Source organism: Bufo bufo, chromosome 6 (assembly GCF_905171765.1).
Source record: "Bufo bufo chromosome 6, aBufBuf1.1, whole genome shotgun sequence".
Lineage (NCBI taxonomy): Eukaryota > Metazoa > Chordata > Amphibia > Anura > Bufonidae > Bufo > Bufo bufo.
Window position 1 is genome coordinate 56,816,564 of NC_053394.1, and position 27,090 is coordinate 56,843,653.

General features: G+C 43.0%; 1 protein-coding gene across 1 annotated transcript in view; it reads right to left on the reverse strand.

Annotated features, from left to right (window-relative positions):
• The window catches only part of CFAP46 (cilia and flagella associated protein 46), a 226,770-nt gene that overhangs the window by 116,828 nt on the left and 82,852 nt on the right, over positions 1–27,090 (reverse strand). The window contains exons 23-28 of the mRNA XM_040437700.1: positions 26,838–27,001; positions 23,977–24,108; positions 19,857–20,022; positions 17,916–18,003; positions 6,342–6,501; positions 4,053–4,236 (exon numbers count right to left, since the gene is read on the reverse strand). Of these exons, the coding sequence (XP_040293634.1) occupies positions 4,053–4,236; positions 6,342–6,501; positions 17,916–18,003; positions 19,857–20,022; positions 23,977–24,108; positions 26,838–27,001 (894 nt within the window). The remainder of the gene's footprint in view (positions 1–4,052; positions 4,237–6,341; positions 6,502–17,915; positions 18,004–19,856; positions 20,023–23,976; positions 24,109–26,837; positions 27,002–27,090) is intronic.

The window sequence follows — 27,090 nt, forward strand, 5'->3', positions numbered from 1 at the left end:
TGTGTGTATTATCCCTGTACTGTGACATCACTGTGTTTATTATCCCTGTACTGTGACATCACTGTGTGTATTACTCCTGTACTGTGACATCACTGTGTGTATTACTTCTGTATTGTGACATCACTGTGTTTATTATCCCTGTACTGTGACATCACTGTGTGTATTATCCTGTACTGTGACATCACTGTGTGTATTATTCCTGTACTGTACCATCACTGTGTGTATTATCCCTGTGCTGTGACATTACTGTGTGTATTACCCCTGTACTGTGACATCACTGTGTGTATTACTCCTGTACTGTGACATCACTGTGTTTATTATCCCTGTACTGTGACATCACTGTGTTTATTATCCCTGTACTGTGACATCACTGTGTGTATTATCCCTGTACTGTGACATCACTGTGTTTATTATCCCTGTAGTGTGACATCACTGTGTTAATTATCCCTGTACTGTGACATCACTGTGTGTATTATCCCTGTACTGTGACATCCCTGTGTTTATTATCCCTATATAAATTCTGAAAGCACAAAACACATATTCGAAATACAAATCGCAAATTCATATCTGATAGCCCCATATTATTTCAAAGATAATATAAATGCTTAGATTTATTTTCTAGTACACTTTTTTTTCTCATTCTCCAATTTATTTGTAAAAATTTGGGTTTTCAATAATTTTTGCCTAAATTGTCCATAGAAAGAATACGAGGCTGAAAACCCCATTCACAATACTGATCGGATCTATAGCATCTGGATAGAAATCTTTTATTAGCATGGATAACAGTGGCATCTATAGACTGACACAAGGTATAGCACTTAAAGGAAAGGTTCACCGATAAACATCCAACATGTAACTGAGCTATAGCATCTTTTTTTCTATTGTTTGGTGGTCACGGCAAAGACCCCACCAACTATGACATCTTCTGAAATATCTTAGTAAACTTCAAAAAGGTTTTACACCTAAATTTTTTTTAGGAATAGCGATGCATTGATATATACATTCAAGTGCAACATTTAAGGCAGAATTTGCCTCTTAACCGGGCAGGTATGGGAGCTTAAAGGGGCTGTCAATTTTCTTTCAACTCTTGCTTATATATTATGCTATCCTGCAAATGCCCATTTACTAACATATATACAGTATATATATTGTAAGAAGGTACAAGGAATCATTGTGGATGATAGGTACGTGTTAGCGAGGTTCCTGGCCTTCGTGGAGTAAGAGCCGGTTTTTATGCGTCAGCAGCAGTTGCTGTTTGACACCTTGGTACTTAGCATGGCTGTAATAGCTGACCTGGGATGGCTCTTACTGGGAGTAGTCAAAGTGCTGGGTGGGTGACTACTCCCCACGTTCCAGGCTGGGTTTTGCCAGGCATAAAAACCAGCCAGCACTGCCAGGTGGAGAGGATTACCTCAGTCTGACAGTGGAGCTCAGGAGGTCTGTGTGCTGGGATCTGAGGCCTGTGCTGGGCTGGAGAGCGGAGACCAGTGTGTCAGGGGAACAGGCTGCCTAAAGCCTGTATTTGAACTTTCTGAGGCAGAACTGCCACCAAGGAGGACTTTTGTTTTATTAATTTGCCATTAGGTGTGAAGTAACACCAACACTGCAAAAGTGACGTTTTGTTTTTGGCATCATGTGTGAAAAAAACACTGAAGTTTGAATTGTGAACTTGTATTTTGCCTCTGTACTGCGCCCGCTTATCCTAACTACCAGAGCGAATCCCCACAATTGGGGATGCGGGCATGAGCCGTGAGGCTGGCGTGAAAGCCAAAATATTTTTTGGTTTGCATTTTTGGGCACGGTGGTATGTCATACATCAAACCAGCGGTATTACAACCCGTGTCCCACAACAAAATGGAGGCTGTTGTGAAGGCCCTCATGGAGGCTAATCTGCAGCAGCGAGAGACAAATCTGCACCAACGCGAGGCTAACAAGCAGCAGCAGGAGACCAACCAGTTGCTGCTACAACATGTGATGGCTTTGCAGACAGCAGGAGCAACCCCAAGCGTCCACGATGCCCGGAAGGCAGTCAGTGCGGCGATCCCTAAGATGACCCCCGCAGACGACATCGAAACCTACCCGGCGATGTACGAAAAAGTGGCCACAAGGGAGAAGCTACCCCGAGACCAGTGGGCTGAGGTCGTCGCTCCGTTCCTGGCATCCGATTCCAAGCGGGTGTATTTCTACTTGCCGGACGATCAAGCGGCCGACTACCAAAAAGTGAAGGGTGAGATTTTGGCAAGACTGGGGGTGAATATGTTGGTCCGGGCCCAGCGGGTACATCAGTGAGGGTTTAAGCCGGCTGAGCCCGCGAGACCCCAGTATTATGACTTACTCCACCTTTTGCAAAAGTGGCTACAGCCTGAGGTGCTGAGTCCCATGGCTATGCTGGATAGACTATTAGCTGATATGTTCTGGAGGGCTTTGCCACCCCCTCTCCAGCAATGGATCGGCCAGGTCTCTCCAGGTAATGCCCTTTATTTAGATGGTCGAACTGGTGGAACGCTACCCGGAATATACAGGGGGGTTCTTTTAGGAGGGGGCAATCAAATCCCGTAAATCTCCACCCCAGACCCGGCGACTTGTGGAGATTTAGTGTTGAGCGAATCTAAGTATCTGAAGTGGACTTCGATTCAAATTTCATGAAAAATTTCCTTGCGCTTCGTGGTAACGAATCAATTTTCCTAAACTAGTGGCTAAAAGTAAAAAAAACATTATACTCACAATTACTCACACTTAATTGCCTTGATCGTCTGCTCCCATGTTGATTGAAAAAAATGACGTAACCGCGCCTGGCCAGCGTGATCAAGTGATGTCATGACTGGGGAATGGTCAAAAATATGGCAACTAAAATGTAATGTGGATAAGTGCAAGATAATGCACCTGGGGCGTAAAAACCCAAGAGCAGAATATAAAATCAGTGATACAGTCCTAACCTCAGTATCTGAGGAAAGGGATTTAGGGGTCATTATTTCAGAAGACTTAAAGGTAGGCAGACAATGTCATAGAGCAGCAGGAAATGCTAGCAGAATGCTTGGGTGTATAGGGAGAGGAATTACCAGTAGAAATAGGGAGGTGCTCATGCCGCTCTACAGAGCATTAGTGAGACCTCATTTGGAGTATTGTGTGCAGTACTGGAGACCATATCTCCAGAAGGATATTGATACTTTGGAGAGAGTTCAGAGAAGAGCTACTAAACTAGTACATGGATTGCAGGATAAAACTTACCAGGAAAGATTAAAGGCCTTAACATGTATAGCTTGGAAGAAAGGCGAGACAGAGGGGATATGATGGAAACTTTTAAATACATAAAGGGAATCAACACGGTAAAAGAGGAGAGAATATTTAAAAGAAGAAAAACTGCTACAAGAAGACATAGTTTTAAATTAGAGGGGCAAAGGTTTAAAAGTAATATCAGGAAGTATTACTTCACTGAGAGAGTAGTGGATGCATGGAATAGCCTTCCTGCAGAAGTGGTAGCTGCAAATACAGTGAAGGAGTTTAAGCATGCATGGGATAGGCATAAGGCCATCCTTCATATAAGATAGGGCCGGGGGCTATCCATAGTATTCAGTATATTGGGCAGACTAGATGGGCCAAATGGTTCTTATCTGCCGACACATTCTATGTTTCTATGTTTCTATGACGTCAACACACGAGGCCAGCTGGATCACATGGTGACATCTTCACGCTCACTTAAGGTCCTTTGGCGGGTTTTCATCAATCAAGACGGAAGCAGACAGCCTCTCCACGATAAAGTGGATAAGGCCAGTATATATATATATATATATTTTTTTTTTATTTTTATTTTTTTACCCCTGAGCACCTGAATGTAGGTCTCAGATGCTGCGATCAGTGTTGAACATGGCATCTGCAGTGTTAAATAAAAGGGGTGGTGCGATCGTCGTTCCCCGTCATTCCGCCTGCTCCATACCATGGAAGGCGATTTGTAACAAAGTAATTCGTTGCGAATCGAATTTCTTGACAGAGGAAAAATACAGGATTAAGTTAAAATTTCACAGAGGACATCTACAATCAGCAAACATACATACCTTTAGGGCATCAACTGCATTCATATAGCAGGCTAACTGATCACGGGTGTCTTTGCAGGCAAGAGCCACGTGATGCCATATGTACGACACATAGTCTTCACTTTCATCCTTAAACTTCTGAATGTCCATAAAAAAGTTCTGACCCAGACGGGCCTTCACCAGAACACGATGTTTAAAAAGTATGCTGCAAAAAAGAAACATGGCGCTAGATAAAGGCAGCAATAAAAGGCAAAAGTATAGAAGACAAAGTCTGCAGGGATCACTGGTGCTAAACGATCTTCCGCTTCGCACTACAGGTCAGTCCTATCTGATAGGCTTGGGAAAAAAGGAAGTCAAATAAGTAAACACAGAAATGACATTTTGGGTAGAGTTGCACATTAAAGGAGAACCCCAGTAATTAGATACATTTACATTAATGACCCCCTTCACTATAAAACACCAGTGATGATCATGCATCATAACTTCCCAATAGAAATACAAAGAATTACTGTATATTCATATTTTAAAAATTAGCACACAGAGGTGTCCACACTCACAGGGGTCGCCCCCCTATAAGAACTTATCACCTATACCGGAGTCCCTGGAGTAAATCGGCGGTCACAGATGTGTGCTGCTGGGCAATTCAACTCTATGGGACTGCACTGGAGACAGCAAAGCGCTTGTACACTGCTTCTCTTCTGCAGCCCCTTAGAGTTGAATGGGGTAGCATAGCAGCATCTTCTTCCTGTTATGGGTGGGGGACCTAGCATTCAGACATAAACTAATCAGATTATTACCCCATACCCAGTGAATAGGGATTATGGTGGGACAACCCCTCTAACGTCCCTGGAATTCTGCTAAAGGAAGTCTGTCAGCAGTTTTGACCTTGCTAAACTGCTGACAACACCTGGTAGGGAAGTACTAGAGGAGAGCAGGACAAACATACATTTTGCTGAGTTTTTTTCATCCAGAGTAGGGTAAATATGAAGATTTATTCTGCTCTTGTAAATGCCCAGGAGGCAGATCTTCACTGTGAAGTGCCCTAAGCAATGAGATGCTTCACAGCCCTCCCCTCTCCTCTGAGTGAAAGCTACACCACCCAAGCAGGAGACCACTACAGCTGCCGCTCACAGCTGGGAAGCGGCTGAAAGCAGAAAGCACTCCGGAGTGAAGCTCTGCCTCCTGGGCACTTGCAAGAGCAGACTTTGTCAGAATAGTAGGTAGAGGCTGGGGAGAACAGTGCAAAAATATCTTTTGGGCATCTTGTATCAGGAGTAATGTGAAAATGAGCTTTTATTCTGCCAGGTTCTACTCCTGCAAGAGCCGAGGAGGCGGAGCTTCACTGTAAAGTGCTCTGTATTGTACTGCTTCACAGCCCTCTGCTCTGAGTGACAGCTGCAGAGGGAGGGGCTGGGCCTCATTGCATAAAGCACTTCATGCTAAAGCTCCACGTCCTGGGCAGAACCTGGCAGAATACAAGTTCATATTCACCCTATTCCTGATAATAAAGGCTCCACAATGTTTGTACTGCTCTTTCCCGCCCCTACCTAGTGCTGTCAGCAGTTTAGCATGGTCAAAACTGCTGACAGACGCCCTTTACGTTATATACAATGTCATGATGTCAATGAAATACAATACCACGCCATCCAGTAAAAAAAAGGTAAACATATACGGTCATTTTTTAACAAGGGTATCAATGTCCGTTTTTGTGTTTGTTCAACAACTCGCGCCATAACCGTATATATCTCTGGAAATGTTAGTTTAAGAGACAAGTTAAGGAAGGACACATATACAATATGCACTGTATGCTACATTTCATGGTGTGGAAAGAAATGTGCCACAGATATAACAATCACTTTCAGCTACTATGTAGGAACCTTACTGTAATAGAAACATAAAAGTCTACAATCACATAATTATACTTTTATTCTTGATTGTAATTCCATATATCACCAATAGTTTCACATGGCTTGCTTACAATTGGGATTGTTACGGAATCACAACTCATCACCTATGCGCAGGATAGGCAACTTGTGTCTAATCGGTGTACTGGGCTACAGTATCTTCGGCAGTCCCGTAGACTTTTCATAGAGCGGCAATGTGCACACTTGACCGCCACTCCATTCACACAGTGGACACAAGACCCCTGTTCTCCTGATCAGTGAGGGTCCCAGTGGCCGGGTCCCCACCGATCAGACACTAATCGCTTGTCCTGCAGATAAGTAATACGTTTTCATTCTGGGGCAACCCCATTAACAGAGAACGTTCTGAAGCTACGGTCCCTTTAGACGAGAAGGTAACTGCACTTACAGTCTGTGTCTGGTACGTGGCAGAATGCTGATGGCTTCATCTAGTACTTTCAGGCCTGACTGCCAGTCCTTCTTATCGGCATACATATGGAACAGCAACTCGTAAAGTGCAGCCTTTAGGCTGAGCTCCTGATCGTACTGATCTGATTCACTGGATGAACCTGCAATGAATGCATCACCATCTTAGTAGTCACAATAACAATTCCTAAAGCTGGCCTGAAGAATGAAGACAACACAAGAAGGTGAGAAGCTTTACCAAAACACTGCCATTTAACCTGCGTTAGCGTTCTTTTTATTCTTGATCTGTAAAGAATACCCTAAAACATTATGAACACAGTGTGATATCCTGTGGCTGGATCACTATTCTTCATCCTTATCTCAGCTCCTGGCATCGCAACAATATATACACACATTATATACACACACACACATATATATATTGTAGGAAGGCGCAAGGGGCCGTCATTGATGGAAGGTATGTGTCACTGAGATTCCTGGCCTCGGTGAGGTAAGAGCCGATAGTTTTAAGTGTCAGCGGCAGCTAGTGCTGACTGACACGGTTTGTTGTTAATATGGCTGTAAAGCCGATCCGGGCCGGCTCTTACTGGGAGTAGCCAAAGTGCTGGGTGGGTGGCTTCTCCCCACGCTCCAGGCCAGGTCTTTTTTGGCCTATATAAAACCCAGCCAGCAGTCTCAGCTGGGTGTGGTTTATCCTCCATCTGACAGAGAAGCTCTGTGTTTTGGGACCTGTGAATTTGTGCCGTGCTAAAGGGCTGAGAGCGGCATGCCGGGAAACAGGCACCTAAAGCCTGCTGTGGACTGCGGGTGGAAAACTGCTAACCAGGTGAAGATTTTGTTCTGTGGACATTGCATGGTGTGAACAAACACCAAGACTGTGAACGGTCATTTTGTTTTTCCTTATGTGTGAATAAACACCGAACTGTTTAAGTTAAAGACTTTGTGATTGCCTCTATACTGCGTCCGCTAGCCTGTCTACCAGAGCAATACCCCACTATATACAGTACAGACCAAAAGTTTGGACACACCTTCTCATTCAAAGAGTTTTCTTTATTTTCATGACTATGAAGGCATCAAAACAATGAATTAACACAGGTGGAATTATATACATAACAAACAAGTGTGAAACAACTGAAAATATGTCATATTCTAGGTTCTTCAAAGTAGCCACCTTTTGCTTTGATTACTGCTTTGCACACTCTTGGCATTCTCTTGATGAGCTTCAAGAGGTAGTCCCCTGAAATGGTTTTCACTTCACAGGTGTGCCCTGTCAGGTTTAATAAGTGGGATTTCTTGCCTTATAAATGGGGTTGGGACCATCAGTTGCGTTGAGGAGAAGTCAGGTGGATACACAGCTGATAGTCCTACTGAATAGACTGTTAGAATTTGTATTATGGCAAGAAAAAAGCAGCTAAGTAAAGAAAAACGAGTGGCCATCATTACTTTAAGAAATGAAGGTCAGTCAGTCAGCCGAAAAATTGGGAAAACTTTGAAAGTAAGGGCTATTTAACCATGAAGGAGAGTGATGGGGTGCTGCGCCAGATGACCTGGCCTCCACAGTCACCGGACCTGAACCCAATCGAGATGGTTTTAGGTGAGCTGGACCGCAGAGTGAAGGCAAAAGGGCCAACAAGTGCTAAGCATCTCTGGGAACTCCTTCAAGACTGTTGGAAGACCATTTTAGGGGACTACCTCTTGAAGCTCATCAAGAGAATGCCAAGAGTGTGCAAAGCAGTAATCAAAGCAAAAGGTGGCTACTTTGAAGAACCTAGAATATGACATATTTTCAGTTGTTTCACACTTGTTTGTTATGTATATAATTCTACATGTGTTAATTCATAGTTTTGATGCCTTCATAGTCATGAAAATAAAGAAAACTCTTTGAATGAGAAGGTGTGTCCAAACTTTTGGTCTGTACTGTATATATATATCTTCTCTTATAAATATAAAAACTAGCAGAAAGACCCGGCTTCGCACGGGTATATTTCATTTAATGTTTCTATGTGTCGTTAAAAGATATCAACAGTATCCCCCATAACACTGACCCCCCACAGTGCCCTGCCACTTTAAAATTGGACCTCCACAGCAGCCCATCCCCTTAACTTTGACCTTCTAGCAGCCCATCCCTTTAACAGTGAGTTTCATATATACCCATTCCATATGCCATTCACTACACCCTGATTATCTTGTATTAAAATACCATAATACACATTTCAAAAGAAAAAATTTGAAACATTAGAAAAGATAAAAAAAATTGTAAAAAATGATAAATTAATACTTAGGAGCTATAATTACACTATAATTATGTGAAATGTGGATAATGGATATAAAAAGCTCATAACATCATATATATCAGGCTTATAGCATCATGTATATCTTCATAGCTTCATGAGCTTTGTTTAGACCTAAATAGACAACCCTGAATAGAAATCCCTAAATTCACACTTGAGCTTATTCAAAATAGGAAAACGATAATCCTTCAGTAAAAATAGTGGTTTTATATCTGCTTTTGCCATGAGCCATAACTTTTTTATTTTTCAGTTTACAAAGCCGTATAAGGGCTTATTATTTGCGAGATAAGTTGTACTTTCTGGTACTACCATTTATTATGGCATACAATGTAGTGGGAAGCGGGAATTTTTTTTTAAATGGGGTGGAATTGGGAAAAAAAACGCAATTCCTCCACCGTTTTAATGGTTTTGTTCCCACAGCATTCCCTTTGCGGAAAAACTTACCTGTGCCCTTCATTCTCTCATTCAATATGATTACAACGATACCACATATGTATAGGTTTTTATGTCTAAATAGTGTAAAAATTAATTTAAACTTTGGGGAATAAAGTTGTTTTTTTTAATCACCATATTCTAACCCCCACAACTTTGTTATATCTACTGAGCTGTGTGAGCGGGACAAACTGTAGTTTTTATTGATACCAACAATCTGTAGTTTTTATTGATACCATTTTGGAGTGTGTGTGACTTTTTGATCACATTTTATTACATTTATTGGGGTAAGAGAAACAAAGCCATTCGTCATTTTGGAAAAATATTTTTATATTTTAATTGTACGGGCATTTTCGGATGCGGTGATGCCCATGATGTTTATATTTTTTGTTATTTATAGATTTATTTTTTATTCTACAGAAAGGCAGTGATTTAAACTTATATTTTTTTAATTTTTTTATATATTTTTTAACCTTTTTTTTATGATTTTGAAGCTCGTATTTGAGCCTACAAAATCCATATATTTTTTTTAATTCTGAACACTCATGGGTCTTTTAGACCCATTATTTGTGCAGAATTGCTAATTTCTTATTTTGGCCTGCCAAAATAAGAAATTACCGGCATTCTCATTCTCACTTGATCACGGCAACTAAAGGCTTTAATGACCACGATTGGCATTATTGCCGATCGTGGTCATTAGCCGCTGTTCTCTGCTGTTTGAAACAGCAGAATCCCGCCGGCCATGACGCCTGCCGCACGTGTGGGCGGGCACCATGTTTGCCCATAGCATACGGGTTAAAGAGGTTTTCCAGGAGTACAATATTGATAACCTCTCCTCATGATAGGTCTTCATTATCAGATCAATGAAGGTCCGACTGTTGATAGAACTGCAGCTCTCAGATGAGCGATATGGCCTCCTCACGCATACTAAGCACAATGCCATATATTGTATAGAGGCTGTGCTTGGTTTCGCAGTCTAGGCCCATTCACTTGAATGTAGCTGAGCTGGACATAGGCCATGTAACAAATGAACATGTCATCACTGGAAGAGGCAGCAGACAGGGGCGGACTGGCCATAGTCCCATAGAATGTCCTGTTCTGCCACCTTACAAATCACTAGTCAGACCACACATGGAGGACTGTGTACAGTTCTGGGCTCCTGTGAACAAGGCAGACATAGCAGAGCTGGAGAGGGTTCAGAGGAGGACAACTAAAATAATAACGGGAATGGGGGGACTACAGTACCCTGAAAGATTATCAAAATTAGGGTTAGTCACTTTAGAAAAAAGACGACTAAGGGGAGATCTAATAACTATGTATAAATATATCAGGGGTCAGTACAGAGATCTCTCCCATCATCTATTTATCCCCAGGACTGTGACGAGGGGACATCCTCTGCATCTGGAGGAAGGAAGGCTTGTACACAAACATAGAAAAGGATTCTTTACGGTAAGAGCAGTGAGACTATGGAACTCTCTGCCTGAGGAGGTGGTGATGGTGAGTACAATAAAGGAATTCAAGAGGGGCCTAAATGTATTTCTGGAGCGTAATAATATTACAGGCTATGGCTACTAGAGAGGGGTCGTTGATCCAGGGAGTTATTCTGATTGCCTGATTGGATTCGCAAAGGATATTTTTTTTCCCCTAAAGTGGGGAAAATTGGCTTCTACCTCACAGTTTTTTTTTTGCCTTCCTCTGGATCAACTTGAAGGATAACAGCCCGAACTGGATGGACAAATGTAATTTTTCAGCCTCATAAACTATGTTACTAATGTGATTGTGATTTTTTTTCTATATCCTAGGGGACAAATTAGGGAGCTTTATCAAGACTGGTGTTTCCTATGACAGTTTTGATCCTCTGAGCACTGGACTGAGATGCACCCAATTTAATAAGGTGCATGCCTCTTAATAAATGAGGTGCATCTCTGGCTTTCCATGCAATAGAAATTCTAATATATTCCAGCTAGGGACTGGTGTAGACTTGGACTATAATTTATTCAATTTCTATTGAAGCTCGCCCCCTCTGTTACTAGCCACTTTAGATAAGAGGCAGAAGCACAATAAGTCTCAAATTATGTAGCTAGGGTTGAGCAATCCCCGCTGGTCTAGAATCATCCCCGACATCTTGCCCAGCCCTGACAATTTGGCCCCTGCACCGCTGCTCTAAATAGTAAGAATTGATTCGCTCATCCCTACATGCAACAAATATACCTTTCACAATCATTCGTGACTTTTTTATGTCACAAAAGTGGCGTCAAAGCTTTGGTAAGCCCCTGTCCAAATTATTTTACGGAGTTATCCATTGAATAATGTAAAAAATGAAAATCCGACATAATTTAGCCCATGCCAATACCTTTCTAAGAAAGCTAGAACCAGCCCTGTACCTCACATGGATCCAGAGATCTCCCCATTCATTGCTCTACTGGATTTATATCAAGCTGACAGCTCAGGGGAGTGTCTATTCTGCTGCAGCTAAGGGGGCGTGTCTCAGCTCTCTCTATCACAGCTCAGGAGGCGTGTCCATTCTCTCCCTTTCACAGCTCAGGGGGCGTGTCCATGCTCTCCCTATCACAGCTCAGGAGGCAGTTGAAGGATGAAACTGAGCATGTGCGGCCTTCTCAGTGAGCAGGTTAAATAAATAAGAAATTAAGTGGCGCTATACAGATACTTTTTACTGAATAACTCAGTAGCTATACAAAACTTTTAATTACATGCAATTACAAAAGTATGCAGACCCAGGTGCTGGTTTGAAAGCTGTAGAATATTTTTTGTGGGACAACCCCTTTAACCACCTCAGCCCCCAGTGCTTAAACACCCTGAAAGACCAGGCCACTTTTTACACTTCTGACCTACACTACTTTCACCGTTTATTGCTCGGTCATGCAACTTACCACCCAAATGAATTTTACCTCCTTTTCTTCTCACTAGTAGAGCTTTCATTTGGTGGTATTTCATTGCTGCTGACATTTTTACTTTTTTTGTTATTAATCTAAATTTAACGATTTTTTTGCAAAAAAATGAAATTTTTCACTTTCAGTTGTATAATTTTGCAAAAAAAACGACATCCATATATAAATTTTGCTCTAAATTTATTGTTCTACATGTCTTTGATAAAAAAAAAATGTTTGGGTAAAAAAAAAATGGTTTGGGTAAAAGTTATAGCGTTTACAAACTATGGTACAAAAATGTGAATTTCCGCTTTTTGAAGCAGCTCTGACTTTCTGAGCACCTGTCATGTTTCCTGAGGTTCTACAATGCCCAGACAGTACAAACACCCCACAAATGACCCCATTTCGGAAAGTACACACCCTAAGGTATTCGCTGATGGGCATAGTGAGTTCATAGAACTTTTTATTTTTTGTCACAAGTTAGCGGAAAATGATGATTTTTTTTTTTTTTTTTTTTTTTCTTACAAAGTCTCATATTCCACTAACTTGTGACAAAAAATAAAAACTTCTATGAACTCACTATGCCCATCACGAAATACCTTGGGGTCTCTTCTTTCCAAAATGGGGTCACTTGTGGGGTGGTTATACTGCCCTGGCATTCTAGGGGCCCAAATGTGTGGTAAGTAGTTTGAAATCAAATTCTGTAAAAAATGACCTGTGAAATCTGAAAGGTGCTCTTTGGAATATGGGCCCCTTTGCGCACCTAGGCTGCAAAAAAGTGTCACACATCTGGTATCTCTGTATTCAGGAGAAGTTGAGGAATGTGTTTTGGGGTGTCTTTTTACATATACCCATGCTGGGTGAGATAAATATCTTGGTCAAATGCCAACTTTGTATAAAAAAATGGGAAAAGTTGTCTTTTGCCAAGATATTTCTCTCACCCAGCAAGGGTATATGTAAAATGACACCCCAAAACACATTCCCCAACTTCTCCTGAGTACGGAGATACCAGATGTGTGACACTTTTTTGCAGCCTAGGTGGGCAAAGGGGCCCATATTCCAAAGAGCACCTTTCGGATTTCACAGGTCATTTTTTACAGAATTTGATTTCAAACTCCTTACCACACATTTGGGCACCTAGAATGCCAGGGCAGTATAACTACCCCACAAGTGACCCCATTTTGGAAAGAAGACACCCCAAGATATTCCGTGAGGGGCATGGCAAGTTCCTAGAATTTTTTATTTTTTGTCACAAGTTAGTGGAAAATGATGATTTTTTTTTTTTTCATACAAAGTCTCATATTCCACTAACTTGTGACAAAAAATAAAAACTTCCATGAACTCACTATGCCCATCAACGAATACCTTGGGGTCTCTTCTTTCCAAAATGGGGTCACTTGTGGGGTAGTTATACTGCCCTGGCATTCTAGGGGCCCAAATGTGTGGTAAGGAGTTTGAAATCAAATTCTGTAAAAAATGACCTGTGAAATCCGAAAGGTGCTCTTTGGAATATGGGCCCCTTTGCCCACCTAGGCTGCAAAAAAGTGTCACACATCTGGTATCTCTGTATTCAGGAGAAGTTGAGGAATGTGTTTTGGGGTGTCTTTTTACATATACCCATGCTGGGTGAGATAAATATCTTGGTCAAATGCCAACTTTGTATAAAAAAATGGGAAAAGTTGTCTTTTGCCAAGATATTTCTCTCACCCAGCATGGGTATATGTAAAATGACACCCCAAAACACATTCCCCACCTTCTCCTGAGTACGGAGATACCAGATGTGTGACACTTTTTTGCAGCCTAGGTGGGCAAAGGGGCCCATATTCCAAAGAGCACCTTTCGGATTTCACAGGTCATTTTTTACAGAATTTGATTTCAAACTCCTTACCACACATTTGGGCCCCTAGAATGCCAGGGCAGTATAACTACCCCACAAGTGACCCCATTTTGGAAAGAAGAGACCCCAAGGTATTCGCTGATGGGCATAGTGAGTTCATGGAAGTTTTTATTTTTTGTCACAAGTTAGTGGAATATGAGACTTTGTATGAAAAAAAATAAAAAATAAAAAATCAGCATTTTCCACTAACTTGTGCCAAAAAATAAAAAATTCTAGGAACTCGCCATGCCCCTCACGGAATACCTTGGGGTGTTTTCTTTCCAAAATGGGGTCACTTGTGGGGTAGTTATACTGCCCTGGCATTTTCCAGGGGCCCTAATGTGTGGTAAGTAGGTAAATGACCTGTGAAATCCGAAAGGTGCTCTTTGGAATGTGGGCCCCTTTGCCCACCTAGGCTGCAAAAAAGTGCCACACATGTGGTATCTCCGTACTCGGGAGAAGTTGGGGAATGTGTTTTGGGGTGTCATTTTACATATACCCATGCTGGGTGAGATAAATATCTTGGTCAAATGCCAACTTTGTATAAAAAAATGGGAAAAGTTGTCTTTTGCCAAGATATTTCTCTCACCCAGCATGGGTATATGTAAAATGACACCCCAAAACACATTCCCCAACTTCTCCTGAGTACGGCGATACCAGATGTGTGACACTTTTTTGCAGCCTAGATGCGCAAAGGTGCCCAAATTCCATTTAGGAGGGCATTTTTTAGACATTTGGATACCAGACTTCTTCTCACGCTTTGGGGCCCCTAGAATGCCAGGGCAGTATAAATACCCCACATGTGACCCCATTTTGGAAAGAAGACACCCCAAGGTATTCAATGAGGGGCATGGCGAGTTCATAGAAATTTTTTTTTTTTGGCACAAGTTAGCGGAAATTGATATTTTTAATTTTTTTCTCACAAAGTCTCCCGTTCCGCTAACTTGGGACAAAAATTTAAATCTTTCATGGACTCAATATGCCCCTCACGGAATACCTGGGGGTGTCTTCTTTCCGAAATGGGGTCACATGTGGGGTATTTATACTGCCCTGGCATTCTAGGGGCCCTAAAGCGTGAGAAGAAGTCTGGAATATAAATGTCTAAAAAATTTTACGCATTTGGATTCCGTGAGGGGTATGGGGAGTTCATGTGAGATTTAATTTTTTGACACAAGTTAGTGGAATATGAGACTTTGTAAGAAAAAAAAATAATAATTCCGCTAACTTGGGCCAAAAAAATGTCTGAATGGAGCCTTACAGAGGGTGATCAATGACAGGGGGGGGTGATCAATGACAGGGGGGTGATCAATGACGGGGGGGTGATCAGGGAGTCTATATGGGGTGATAACCACAGTCATTGATCACGCCCCTGTAAGGCTTCATTCAGACGTCCGGATGCGTTTTGCGGATCCGATCCATCTATCAGTGCATCCGTAAAAATCATGCGGACATCTGAATGGAGCTTTACAGGGGGTTGATCAATGACAGGGGTGTAATCAGTGACAGGGGGGTGATCAGGGAGTCTATATGGGGTGATAACCACAGTCAGTGATCACGCCCCTGTAAGGCTTCATTCAGACGTCCGGATGCGTTTTGCGGATCCGATCCATCTATCAGTGCATCCGTAAAAATCATGCGGACATCTGAATGGAGCTTTACAGGGGGTTGATCAATGACAGGGGTGTAATCAGTGACAGGGGGGTGATCAGGGAGTCTATATGGGGTGATAACCACAGTCAGTGATCACGCCCCTGTAAGGCTTCATTCAGACGTCCGGATGCGTTTTGCGGATCTGATCCATCTATCAGTGCATCCGTAAAAATCATGCGGACATCTGAATGGAGCTTTACAGGGGTGTGATCAATGACAGGGGTGTAATCAATGACAGGGGGGTGATCAGGGAGTCTATATGGGGTGATAACCACAGTCATTGATCACGCCCCTGTAAGGCTTCATTAAGACGTCCGTATGCGTTTTGCGGATCCGATCCATCTATCAGTGCATCCGTAAAAATCATGCGGACGTCTGAATGGAGCTTTACAGGGGGGGTAATCAATGACGGGGGGGTAATCAATGACAGGGGGGTAATCAATGACAGGGGGGTGATCAGGGAGTCTATATGGGGTGATCACCACAGTCATTGATCACGCCCCTGTAAGGCTTCATTCAGACGTCCGGATGCGTTTTGCGGATCCGATCCATCTATCAGTGGATCCGTAAAAATCATGCGGACGTCTGAATGGAGCTTTACAGGGGGTTGATCAATGACAGGGGTGTAATCAGTGACAGGGGGGTGATCAGGGAGTCTATATGGGGTGATAACCACAGTCAGTGATCACGCCCCTGTAAGGCTTCATTCAGACGTCCGTATGCGTTTTGCGGATCCGATCCATCTATCAGTGCATCCGTAAAAATCATGCGGACATCTGAATGGAGCTTTACAGGGGTGTGATCAATGACAGGGGTGTAATCAATGACAGGGGGGTGATCAGGGAGTCTATATGGGGTGATCACCACAGTCATTGATCATGCCCCTGTAAGGCTTCATTCAGACGTCCGGATGCGTTTTGCGGATCCGATCCATCTATCAGTGCATCCGTAAAAATCATGTGGACATCTGAATGGAGCTTTACAGGGGGGTGATCAGGGAGTCTATATGGGGTGATCACCACAGTCATTGATCATGCCCCTGTAAGGCTTCATTCAGACGTCCGGATGCGTTTTGCGGATCCGATCCATCTATCAGTGCATCCGTAAAAATCATGCGGACATCTGAATGGAGCTTTACAGGGGGGTGATCAATGACAGGGGGGGTAATCAATGACAGGGGGGTGATCAGGGAGTCTATATGGGGTGATCACCACAGTCATTGATCACGCCCCTGTAAGGCTTCATTCAGACGTCCGGATGCGTTTTGCGGATCCGATCCATCTATCAGTGGATCCGTAAAAATCATGCGGACGTCTGAATGGAGCTTTACAGGGGGGTAATCAATGACAGGGGGGTAATCAATGACAGGGGGGTGATCAGGGAGTCTATATGGGGTGATCAGGGGTGATCAGGGGCTAATAAGGGGTTAATAAGTGACGGGGGTGGGGTGTAGTGTAGTGTAGTGGTGCTTGGTGCTACTTTACTGAGCTACCTGTGTCCTCTGGTGGTCGATCCAAACAAAGGGGACCACCAGAGGACCAGGTAGCAGGTATATTAGACGCTGTTATCAAAACAGCGTCTAATATACCTGTTAGGGGTTAAAAAAAACACATCTCCAGCCTGCCAGCGAACGATCGCCGCTGGCAGGCTGGAGATCAACTCTCTTACCTTCCGTTCCTGTGAGTGCGCGCGCCTGTGTGCGCGCGTTCACAGGAAATCTCGCGTCTCGCGAGAGGACGCGCCGGCGCGTCCAGGAGGAATGAATCAACCACCTCCAGGACGCGTCTGTGCGTACAGCGGTCCGGAGGTGGTTAAGGGCGTCTGTCAGCAGATTTGTACCTATGACACCGGCTGACCTGTTACATGTGCGCTTGGCAGCTGAAGGCATCTGTGTTGGTGCCATGTTCATATGTGCCCGCATTGCAGAGAAAAATTATGTTTTAATATAAGCAAATTACCTCTAGGAGCAATGGGGGCGTTGCCATTACACATAGAGGTTCTATTCTCTCTGCAACTGCCCCGCCCTCTGCACTTTGACAGGGCCAGGCAATGAAAACATGAGGACACAGCAGTTGCAGAGAGAGAAAAGAATCTCTAGGTGTAACGGCAACGCCCCCATTGCTCCTAGAGGCTCATTTGCATATATTAAAACATCCATTTTGCAATGCGGACACATATGGACATGGGACCAACACAGATGCTTTCAGCTGCCAAGTGCACATGTAACAGGTCAGCAAGTGTCATAGGGACAAAACTGCTGACAGATACCCTTTAAGGAAAGGCTCCACTCCTGGACATAAAGCCAGAACTAGCTGTGTGCAGAAAGCTATCTAAGGGAATTTAATAACATTTTTGCATAATCTCATTTTACATGTCTTCATGTTTTTTTAAATACTATTAATTACTAATTCATGGCTTACCTTCCAGATTTTCAGGGTCATGAACGGTACGGCTTTGAACATCCATGGAAGGCCACAGGTGAAATAACATGGTATCATTTTCTGACCTCTGGCAAAGGAAAATGGATTATTAATGTTGAACTTTAGTGCGTCCCAAAGGAAATACCTGCCGAGCAGTCCGCTCATTATCTTTTATCTGAGTTTATTCAAGAATAGAACATTCATTCATCACAAGCTGAACCAATGACAGGACGTCGCAATGTGAATGACCCCCAGTTCCTGCCCGGTTACTACTCTTTATTCAGTGCAAGGTTTCTTATTATTTCATTGGTGTGTAAGAAAATCAACCTTCGGTACACTTACATGAAATCTGTCAGTTTTACTCATTACCATTGCTCTGCAGGCAATGGCCAAGAAGCATTGGACACATCTAGACAGAAGCAGTGTGTTAACCTCCCAGGCAAGGGCTAGAGAAGAGCTGCAGAGGACCTCTGGGGTGGGGTAAGATAGTGACCACATCAGTAAGGCTGGGATACGTTAACAGCCATTTGTCCCAATTCTCCCCATGCACATTTACACATGTCTTCGCTGATCATGCAGGTGTCAGACAGCTTATCTCCCCACAAACAAAAAGATTGGGCATATTGAAATCCAACAGCCCAATCCTTATCTTCCCCGACATCAGCCCTCGGGGTACAGTCAGAAGGCCCCCATGCACAATAGATTGCTGGTCGGTCCTACCAAAATCATCAGATTTTGATGATATACAGTATATAACTATGGTATGTATGGTATGTATATGGTTACCTTAAAGGAGTTGTCCCATGAAAAATATTCTACGGTTTTAAAACTAGCACCTGGATTTGAATAATTTTTTAATTGCATGTAATTAAAAATTTAGAATAGCCACTGAGTTACTCAATAAAATGTATCTGTATAGCGCCACCTGCTGTTTGTTTTTTTCTTATTTCCTTGTCCGGCTCACTGAGAAGGCCGCACATGCTCAGCTGCCTCCTGAGCTGTGATAGGGAGAGCATGGACACGCCCCTTTGGCTGCAGCAGAATAGACACTCCCCTGAGCTGTCAAATTGATATAAATCTAGCAGAGCAATGAATGGGGAGATCTCTGGATCCATGTGAGGCACAGGGCTGGTTCTAGCTTTGATAGAAAGAGGTTGTCATGTCCTATAGGATATCTGATTTTTATTTATTACATCAGTCTTGGGATAACCCCTTTAATGGGTTTTCCGGGACTAACAGACTGATATCAGATGGGAGTCGGACTTCCCAACCAATCAGCTGTTAGCGGCAGCTACCGTCCCGGAAATACACACTGTGTGGAGCAGAGCTCCGCACACTGTATAGTGGGTATTCTCAGGTACTGCAGCTTAGATTCTATTCAAGTGAATGTGATCTGAGCTGCAGTACCAGGAATGACCACTACATAGTGTGTGGTGCTGTGATGTTCCGACTCCCTACATTGTTCACTTTGGAACCACTGTTGCCACTAACAACTGATCGGTTGGGATGCCATTTGTAAGATTAATCATGGGATAACGGCTTTAAGTAACAGAGTAGTAGAGAATACAGGTATTTCTGTGAATGGAGTAATCAGAAGGACCGGAGTACTGTTTATCATCAGGCCTTCTGACCTCTACATTCACAGAATATAGACACTTTTTACTACCTACGAGGCCATTGGGGGAGCATGAATTATAGGGGACTACTTTATTAATGGATTTTAGATCCACTCAGGAAGTAAATGGAGTAAAACTGAGCAAAGATAACAAATTCTGCTGTTTCTCTGAAGAAGAAATAAACTCATTCAACTCCAACACCATTAGTGAGGCCGGGGCACTGACGCTGGGTGACCGGATCTCAGTTGGTGTTGCATTTCTTCTCAGAGGTGAATGATCCACCATCAATATAGATCCTGCTATAATATAACATTGGAGTCTGTACCTTTTTATTTTTGATCTCGGCTTGAGCCAGAGCCTTGATAACGCAAATGACAGAATCTTTTAGGGAATCCCGTTCAGTAGCAGACTTTATCAGCGGAGAACAAGCATACCAGAAGTGTCGAGCTGCCTGTAATGTTAGAGCAGGGCTTCCAGCTTCTCCAGCAAACCTGTAACATAGAGGAGAACAAAAGGAAGTACTAACCAGGTCATACACCATAGAGGGGAAGAAAGGGAAGTACTAACCAGTTCATACACCATAGAGGAGAAGAAAGGGAAGTACTAACCAGGTCATACACCATAGAGGGGAAGAAAGGGAAGTACTAACCAGGTCATACACCATAGAGGAGAAGAAATGGAAGTACTAACCAGGTCATACACCATAGAGGGGAAGAAAGGGAAGTACTAACCAGTTCATACACCATAGAGGAGAACAAAAGGAAGTACCAACCAGTTCATACACCATAGAGGAGAAGAAAGGGAAGTACTAACCAGTTCATACAACATAGAGGAGAACAAAAGGAAGTACCAACCAGTTCATACACCATAGAGGAGAAGATTGGGAAGTACTAACCAGTTCATACACCATAGAGGAGAACAAAGGGAAGTACCAACCAGTTCATACACCATAGAGGAGAAGAAAGGGAAGTACTAACCAGTTCATACACCATAGAGGAGAGGAAAGGGAAGTACTAACCAGTTCATACACCATAGAGGAGAACAAATGGAAAGTACCAACCAGTTCATACAACATAGAGGAGAACAAATGGAAGTACTAACCAGTTCATACACCATAGAGGAGAACAAATGGAAGTACTAACCAGTTCATACACCATAGAGGAGAACAAATGGAAGTACCAACCAGTTCAGACACCATAGAGGAGAAGAAAGGGAAGTACTAACCAGTTCATACAACATAGAGGGGAATAATGGGAAGTACCAACCAGTTCATACACCATAGAGGAGAACAAATGGAAGTACCAACCAGTTCATACACCATAGAGGAGAACAAAAGGAAGTACTAACCAGTTCATACACCATAGAGGAGAAGAAAGGGAAGTACCAACCAGTTCATACACCATAGAGGAGAAGAAAAGGAAGTACTAACCAGTTCATACAACATAGAGGAGAAGAAAGGGAAGTACCAACCAGTTCATACACCATAGAGGAGAAGAAAAGGAAGTACTAACCAGTTCATACAACATAGAGGAGAATAAATGGAAGTACCAACCAGTTCATACACAATAGAGGAGAAGAAAGGGAAGTACTAACCAGTTCATACACCATAGAGGAGAGGAAAGGGAAGTACTAACCAGTTCATACACCATAGAGGAGAACAAAGGGAAGTACCAACCAGTTCATACACCATAGAGGAGAAGAAAGGGAAGTACTAACCAGTTCATACAACATAGAGGAGAACAAATGGAAGTACCAACCAGTTCATACACCATAGAGGAGAACAAATGGAAGTACTAACCAGTTCATACACCATAGAGGAGAACAAATGGAAGTACCAACCAGTTCAGACACCATAGAGGAGAAGAATGGGAAGTACTAACCAGTTCATACAACATAGAGGGGAATAATGGGAAGTACCAACCAGTTCATACACCATAGAGGGGAAGAAAGGGAAGTACCAACCAGTTCATACACCATAGAGGAGAACAAATGGAAGTACCAACCAGTTCATACACCATAGAGGAGAAGAAAGGGAAGTACCAACCAGTTCATACACCATAGAGGAGAAGAAAAGGAAGTACTAACCAGTTCATACAACATAGAGGAGAAGAAAGGGAAGTACCAACCAGTTCATACACCATAGAGGAGAAGAAAAGGAAGTACTAACCAGTTCATACAACACAGAGGAGAAGAATGGGAAGTAGCAACCAGTTTATACAACGTAGAAGAGAACAAAAGGAAGTACTAACCAGTTCATACAACATAGAGGAGAACAAAAGGAAGTACTAACCAGTTCATACACCATAGAGGAGAAGAAAGGGAAGTACCAACCAGTTCATACACCATAGAGGAGAAGAAAAGGAAGTACTAACCAGTTCATACAACATTGAGGAGAAGAAAAGGAAGTACTAACCAGTTCATACAACATTGAGGAGAAGAAAAGGAAGTACTAACCAGTTCATACAACATAGAGGAGAACAAAAGGAAGTACTAACCAGTTCATACACCATAGAGGAGAAGAAAGGGAAGTACCAACCAGTTCATACAACACAGAGGAGAAGAAAGGGAAGTACTAACCAGTTCATACAACATAGAGGAGAAGAAAAGGAAGTACCAACCAGTTCATACACCATAGAGGAGAAGAAAGGGAAGTACCAACCAGTTCATACACCATAGAGGAGAAGAAAAGGAAGTACTAACCAGTTCATACAACATAGAGGAGAAGAAAGGGAAGTACCAACCAGTTCATACACCATAGAGGAGAAGAAAAGGAAGTACTAACCAGTTCATACAACACAGAGGAGAAGAATGGGAAGTAGCAACCAGTTTATACAACGTAGAAGAGAACAAAAGGAAGTACTAACCAGTTCATACAACATAGAGGAGAACAAAAGGAAGTACTAACCAGTTCATACACCATAGAGGAGAAGAAAGGGAAGTACCAACCAGTTCATACACCATAGAGGAGAAGAAAAGGAAGTACTAACCAGTTCATACAACATTGAGGAGAAGAAAAGGAAGTACTAACCAGTTCATACAACATTGAGGAGAAGAAAAGGAAGTACTAACCAGTTCATACAACACAGAGGAGAACAAAAGGAAGTACTAACCAGTTCATACAACATAGAGGAGAACAAAAGGAAGTACTAACCAGTTCATACACCATAGAGGAGAAGAAAGGGAAGTACCAACCAGTTCATACAACACAGAGGAGAAGAAAGGGAAGTACTAACCAGTTCATACAACATAGAGGAGAAGAAAAGGAAGTACCAACCAGTTCATACACCATAGAGGAGAAGAAAGGGAAGTACCAACCAGTTCATACACCATAGAGGAGAAGAAAAGGAAGTACTAACCAGTTCATACAACATAGAGGAGAAGAAAGGGAAGTACCAACCAGTTCATACACCATAGAGGAGAAGAAAAGGAAGTACTAACCAGTTCATACAACACAGAGGAGAAGAATGGGAAGTAGCAACCAGTTTATACAACGTAGAAGAGAACAAAAGGAAGTACTAACCAGTTCATACAACATAGAGGAGAACAAAAGGAAGTACTAACCAGTTCATACACCATAGAGGAGAAGAAAGGGAAGTACCAACCAGTTCATACACCATAGAGGAGAAGAAAAGGAAGTACTAACCAGTTCATACAACATTGAGGAGAAGAAAAGGAAGTACTAACCAGTTCATACAACATTGAGGAGAAGAAAAGGAAGTACTAACCAGTTCATACAACACAGAGGAGAAGAAAGGGAAGTACTAACCAGTTCATACAACATAGAGGAGAAGAAAAGGAAGTACCAACCAGTTCATACACCATAGAGGAGAAGAATGGGTGGTGCTAACCAGTTCATACAACGTAGAAGAGAACAAAAGGAAGTACTAACCAGTTCATACATGTCAGGAGCGGGAAGTAACGCATGGCTATTAATGTACTAACAGTTACAGGTGTAAATGTTGGCAAAAAATGACTCCAGTAGTTTTCATGCCAGGCGCACAGACTGCCGTAGATGCATCTAATTTATGACGAGGTGCCCCCCTCATCATAAGGGTCATGAGATCACTGGTCCTTCTGTTACATGACATTCTTGGCCACTCACCGGAGCGCTGCTGCCTTTTCAAACAGCTGATTGGCGAGAGCGCTGGCAGCCGGACCCCCACTGATCAGATAGCGATAATCTATCCTGAAGATAGGTCATCAATGTTAAAGGGGTTTTCCAAGAGTTTTTTTTACAGATGTTGGACCCCCACCAATCAGATACTGGTGATCTATCCAGAAGATAGTTCATCAGTATAAAATTCCTGAAAAACCCCTTTAAACTCCTGGATAACCCCTTTAAGAGAACACGCTGTGTTATTTAGTCTGTTTATTTTTGCTCGTCCCGAATGAATCATTTTAATACGAAGCTATTGGGATAACAGTAAAGCTCCATAAAAACGTACCTTGAGCCCATTTCAAAAGCTTTTATGGCGGAAAGACGAAGGTGTTTTTTGCCGGCCAAGCTGTCCATTATGCTTTGGCCCTGAATGCAGGCGGTGACGCTCAACATCTCATACGCCGAGGGAGAGCTGCGGCTGCAAGAGTCACAAGCAATTTCCTAATTACTTATTGAATAAGAGCTAACGCATGGCTATTACAGTGTTTACACCCCCATAATCGTCATCCACTAAAGGATCCTCTGAGAAACAGCCATAAAATATCAATATGCTTTTACTCGATTGCTAAAGCGCTTGATCGGCCTGAAATGCAAAACAGTCACAGCGTGCGCTGCCAATGACCGACGCCGCGGTCCTACAACGGTGCAGGATCTGTTCACAAGCATCACGTTTATTCAATGCATCCTGTGAAATGATTAAAACGTTCTGTTCCATTTACTAATCAACTAAGGCCATAGAGGGGTCGTCCACCAATGGGATTCTGATGACTTATCCCCAGGATAGGTCATCAATATCTGTCTGGTCGGGTTCAGACTCCTAGGGCCCCGCAGATCAGCTGTTGGAAGGGGCCATGGTGCTTAGGCTCTTCTCAGGCCTGTGACATCACGCCATCGGTCATATAGCCTTTCTGCAGCTCAGTTCTATTCAACTGAATTGCATCAAGCTGCAATACCAAGCATAGCCACTATAAAATGGGCGGCATACTATTAAAAATAGTTGGTATACTATTAAAAAAGGGCCACAGCTGATCGGCGATGGTGCTGGGAGCGACCCCCACCAATCAGATATTACCCATCACATAATACACCATCAGTTTTGAACTTGCATGCATAGCCATCAGTTTTCCCTGAATAGATTCTGACTGATTCTGACACTGGCTGACCTGTTCCATGTGCGCTTGGCAGCTGAAGACATCTGTGTTGGTCCCATGTTCATATGTGTCCCCATTGCTGAGAAAAATTAAGTTTAAATGTATATGCAAATGAGCCTTTAGGAGCAACGGGGGCGTTGCCGTTACACCTAGAGGCTTTCTTCTCTCTGCACTTTGACAGGAACAGGTGCGATGACATTTACACTCATTCTAAGCGCAGAGGGCACGGCAGTTGCAGAGAGAGCAGAGCCTCTAGGTGTAACGGTAACGCCCCCGTTGCTCCTAGAGGCTCATTTGCATATATTAAATCCTCATTTTTCTCAGCAATGCGGGCACATATGAACATGGGACCAACACAGATGCCTTTAGCTGCCAAGAGCACATGTAACAGGTCAGCCAGTGTCATAGGTACAAATCTGCTGACAGATGCCCTTTAAACTTTATTTCTACTTATCTATAGAATCAACACCCCATTTTACATTACTAGTGATATCATGATTTACCTAAGAATTCGCACACCCGCAGATGTCATCATTTCCAGTTTGTAGATCCAGCCAGAAAAGCATGCGTCAAGAATGAAAACTCCACTTCAAAGTTCATAATTAGAGATGAGCAAATCGAATTCCACGAATTTCAGGATAAATTAGATTCGCCTCGAAGCCGAATTTCCTCGTGCTTCGCGTCAGCGAATCGATTTAGCCTGAAATAGTGTAAAAAAACAAAAAACTTCAAACTTACCTGCTCCATTTGCTCGCGACGGGCCGCCAGCCTCCATCTTGATTGAAGATCTCGGTCGAAATCCCGTGCGAGGTGACGTATGACGTCACCACGCCGGCCGGCGTGATGAAGTAATCTCGCGCGAGATTTCGCTCCAGATCTTCAAGCAAGATGGAGGCGGCCGGCCCATTGTGAGCAAATAGAAGCGGTACGTTTGATAAAATATTTATTTTTATTGGTATTTTTACACCGTTTTTTCACTCAGATGCTGCAATCATGTATGAACGCGGTATCTAAGGGGCACAATGGTGGGGGGCGGCGCTATCGCAGCCTCCTGTCATTGCACCCACTACTTATAAAAAAATGTGCTTCGTGACGAAGTAATTCGTCACGAAGCAAATTTTTTTGCAAAATTCGGCGAATCGGCTGAATCGAACTTTTCAATTATTCGCTCATCTCTATTCAGAATTAATTTAGAATGATTTGTCTACTTTATATTTTTCTACACTAGTTTATCCGTAAATCGTGTCTTCCTTGATCACTGCATATACTACTTGACACAGGGATGCAAATAAGGCTCCATTCACACGTCCGTGGTGTGTTGCGGACCCGCAAATTGCGGATTCGCAACACGCTCGCCCGGCACCCCTATAGAAATGTCTATTCTTGTCCGCAAGCTGCGGACAAGAATAGGACACATTCTATCTTTTGCGGAGCTGCGGACCTGAAGATCGGGGCCGCGCTCCGCAAATGCGGATGCGGACAGCACACTATGTGCTGTCCGCATCCATTCCGTCCCCATAGAAAATGAATGGGTCCGCGCCCGTTCTGCAAAATTGCGGAACGGATGCGGACCCATTTGCGGACGTGTGAATGGAGCCTAAAACGAACACAATAACCTCGCTCTGTCCAGAACTAAAAATCAAGTGTGAGATTCCTACACTTGACGCAATACTGTTAAACACGAAGGTGTAATCTTAGAACCAGACAGCAGGGGTCACTGTTGCCTTTGATTAGATTTCTGTACCGATGCAGCGCACAAGATCTCACTTTGCAGAGACTCACAAAATGACTTTTTTTGCAGGCAATTTATTTTCCCTGTACTTTAAATAATGCACTGATTATATAACATAATATGGCAGTCTAAAAAGTAGAACGAAGAAAACAAGGAAACTGTCGGTGGAAGTATAAGATATATCTTTGGGCATTTCAGACTCCAGGACTGCAGCAATACAGTGAGATAGAAGACAGTAAAATAAACCGCGGATAATATACATACTAGTCTGGCTTTTTTATCCTTTCATCAAACGTCAGTGCTCTCCGGGAACAGGATAAGGCTAGTTCTAGGTCGTGGGCATTGTAGGCAAAGTGCGCCAGCCTGGTGAATGCCTGCAGCTCTAGGAGGGGATCTGACCAGTCACACTCCTGCGCCATCTTCCAAACCTGGTTACAGGAGAAGACACTTGGGCTACAATTATACGTGATATATACATTGTGATTTTAATACACACAAATACAGCAGATGAATAAGG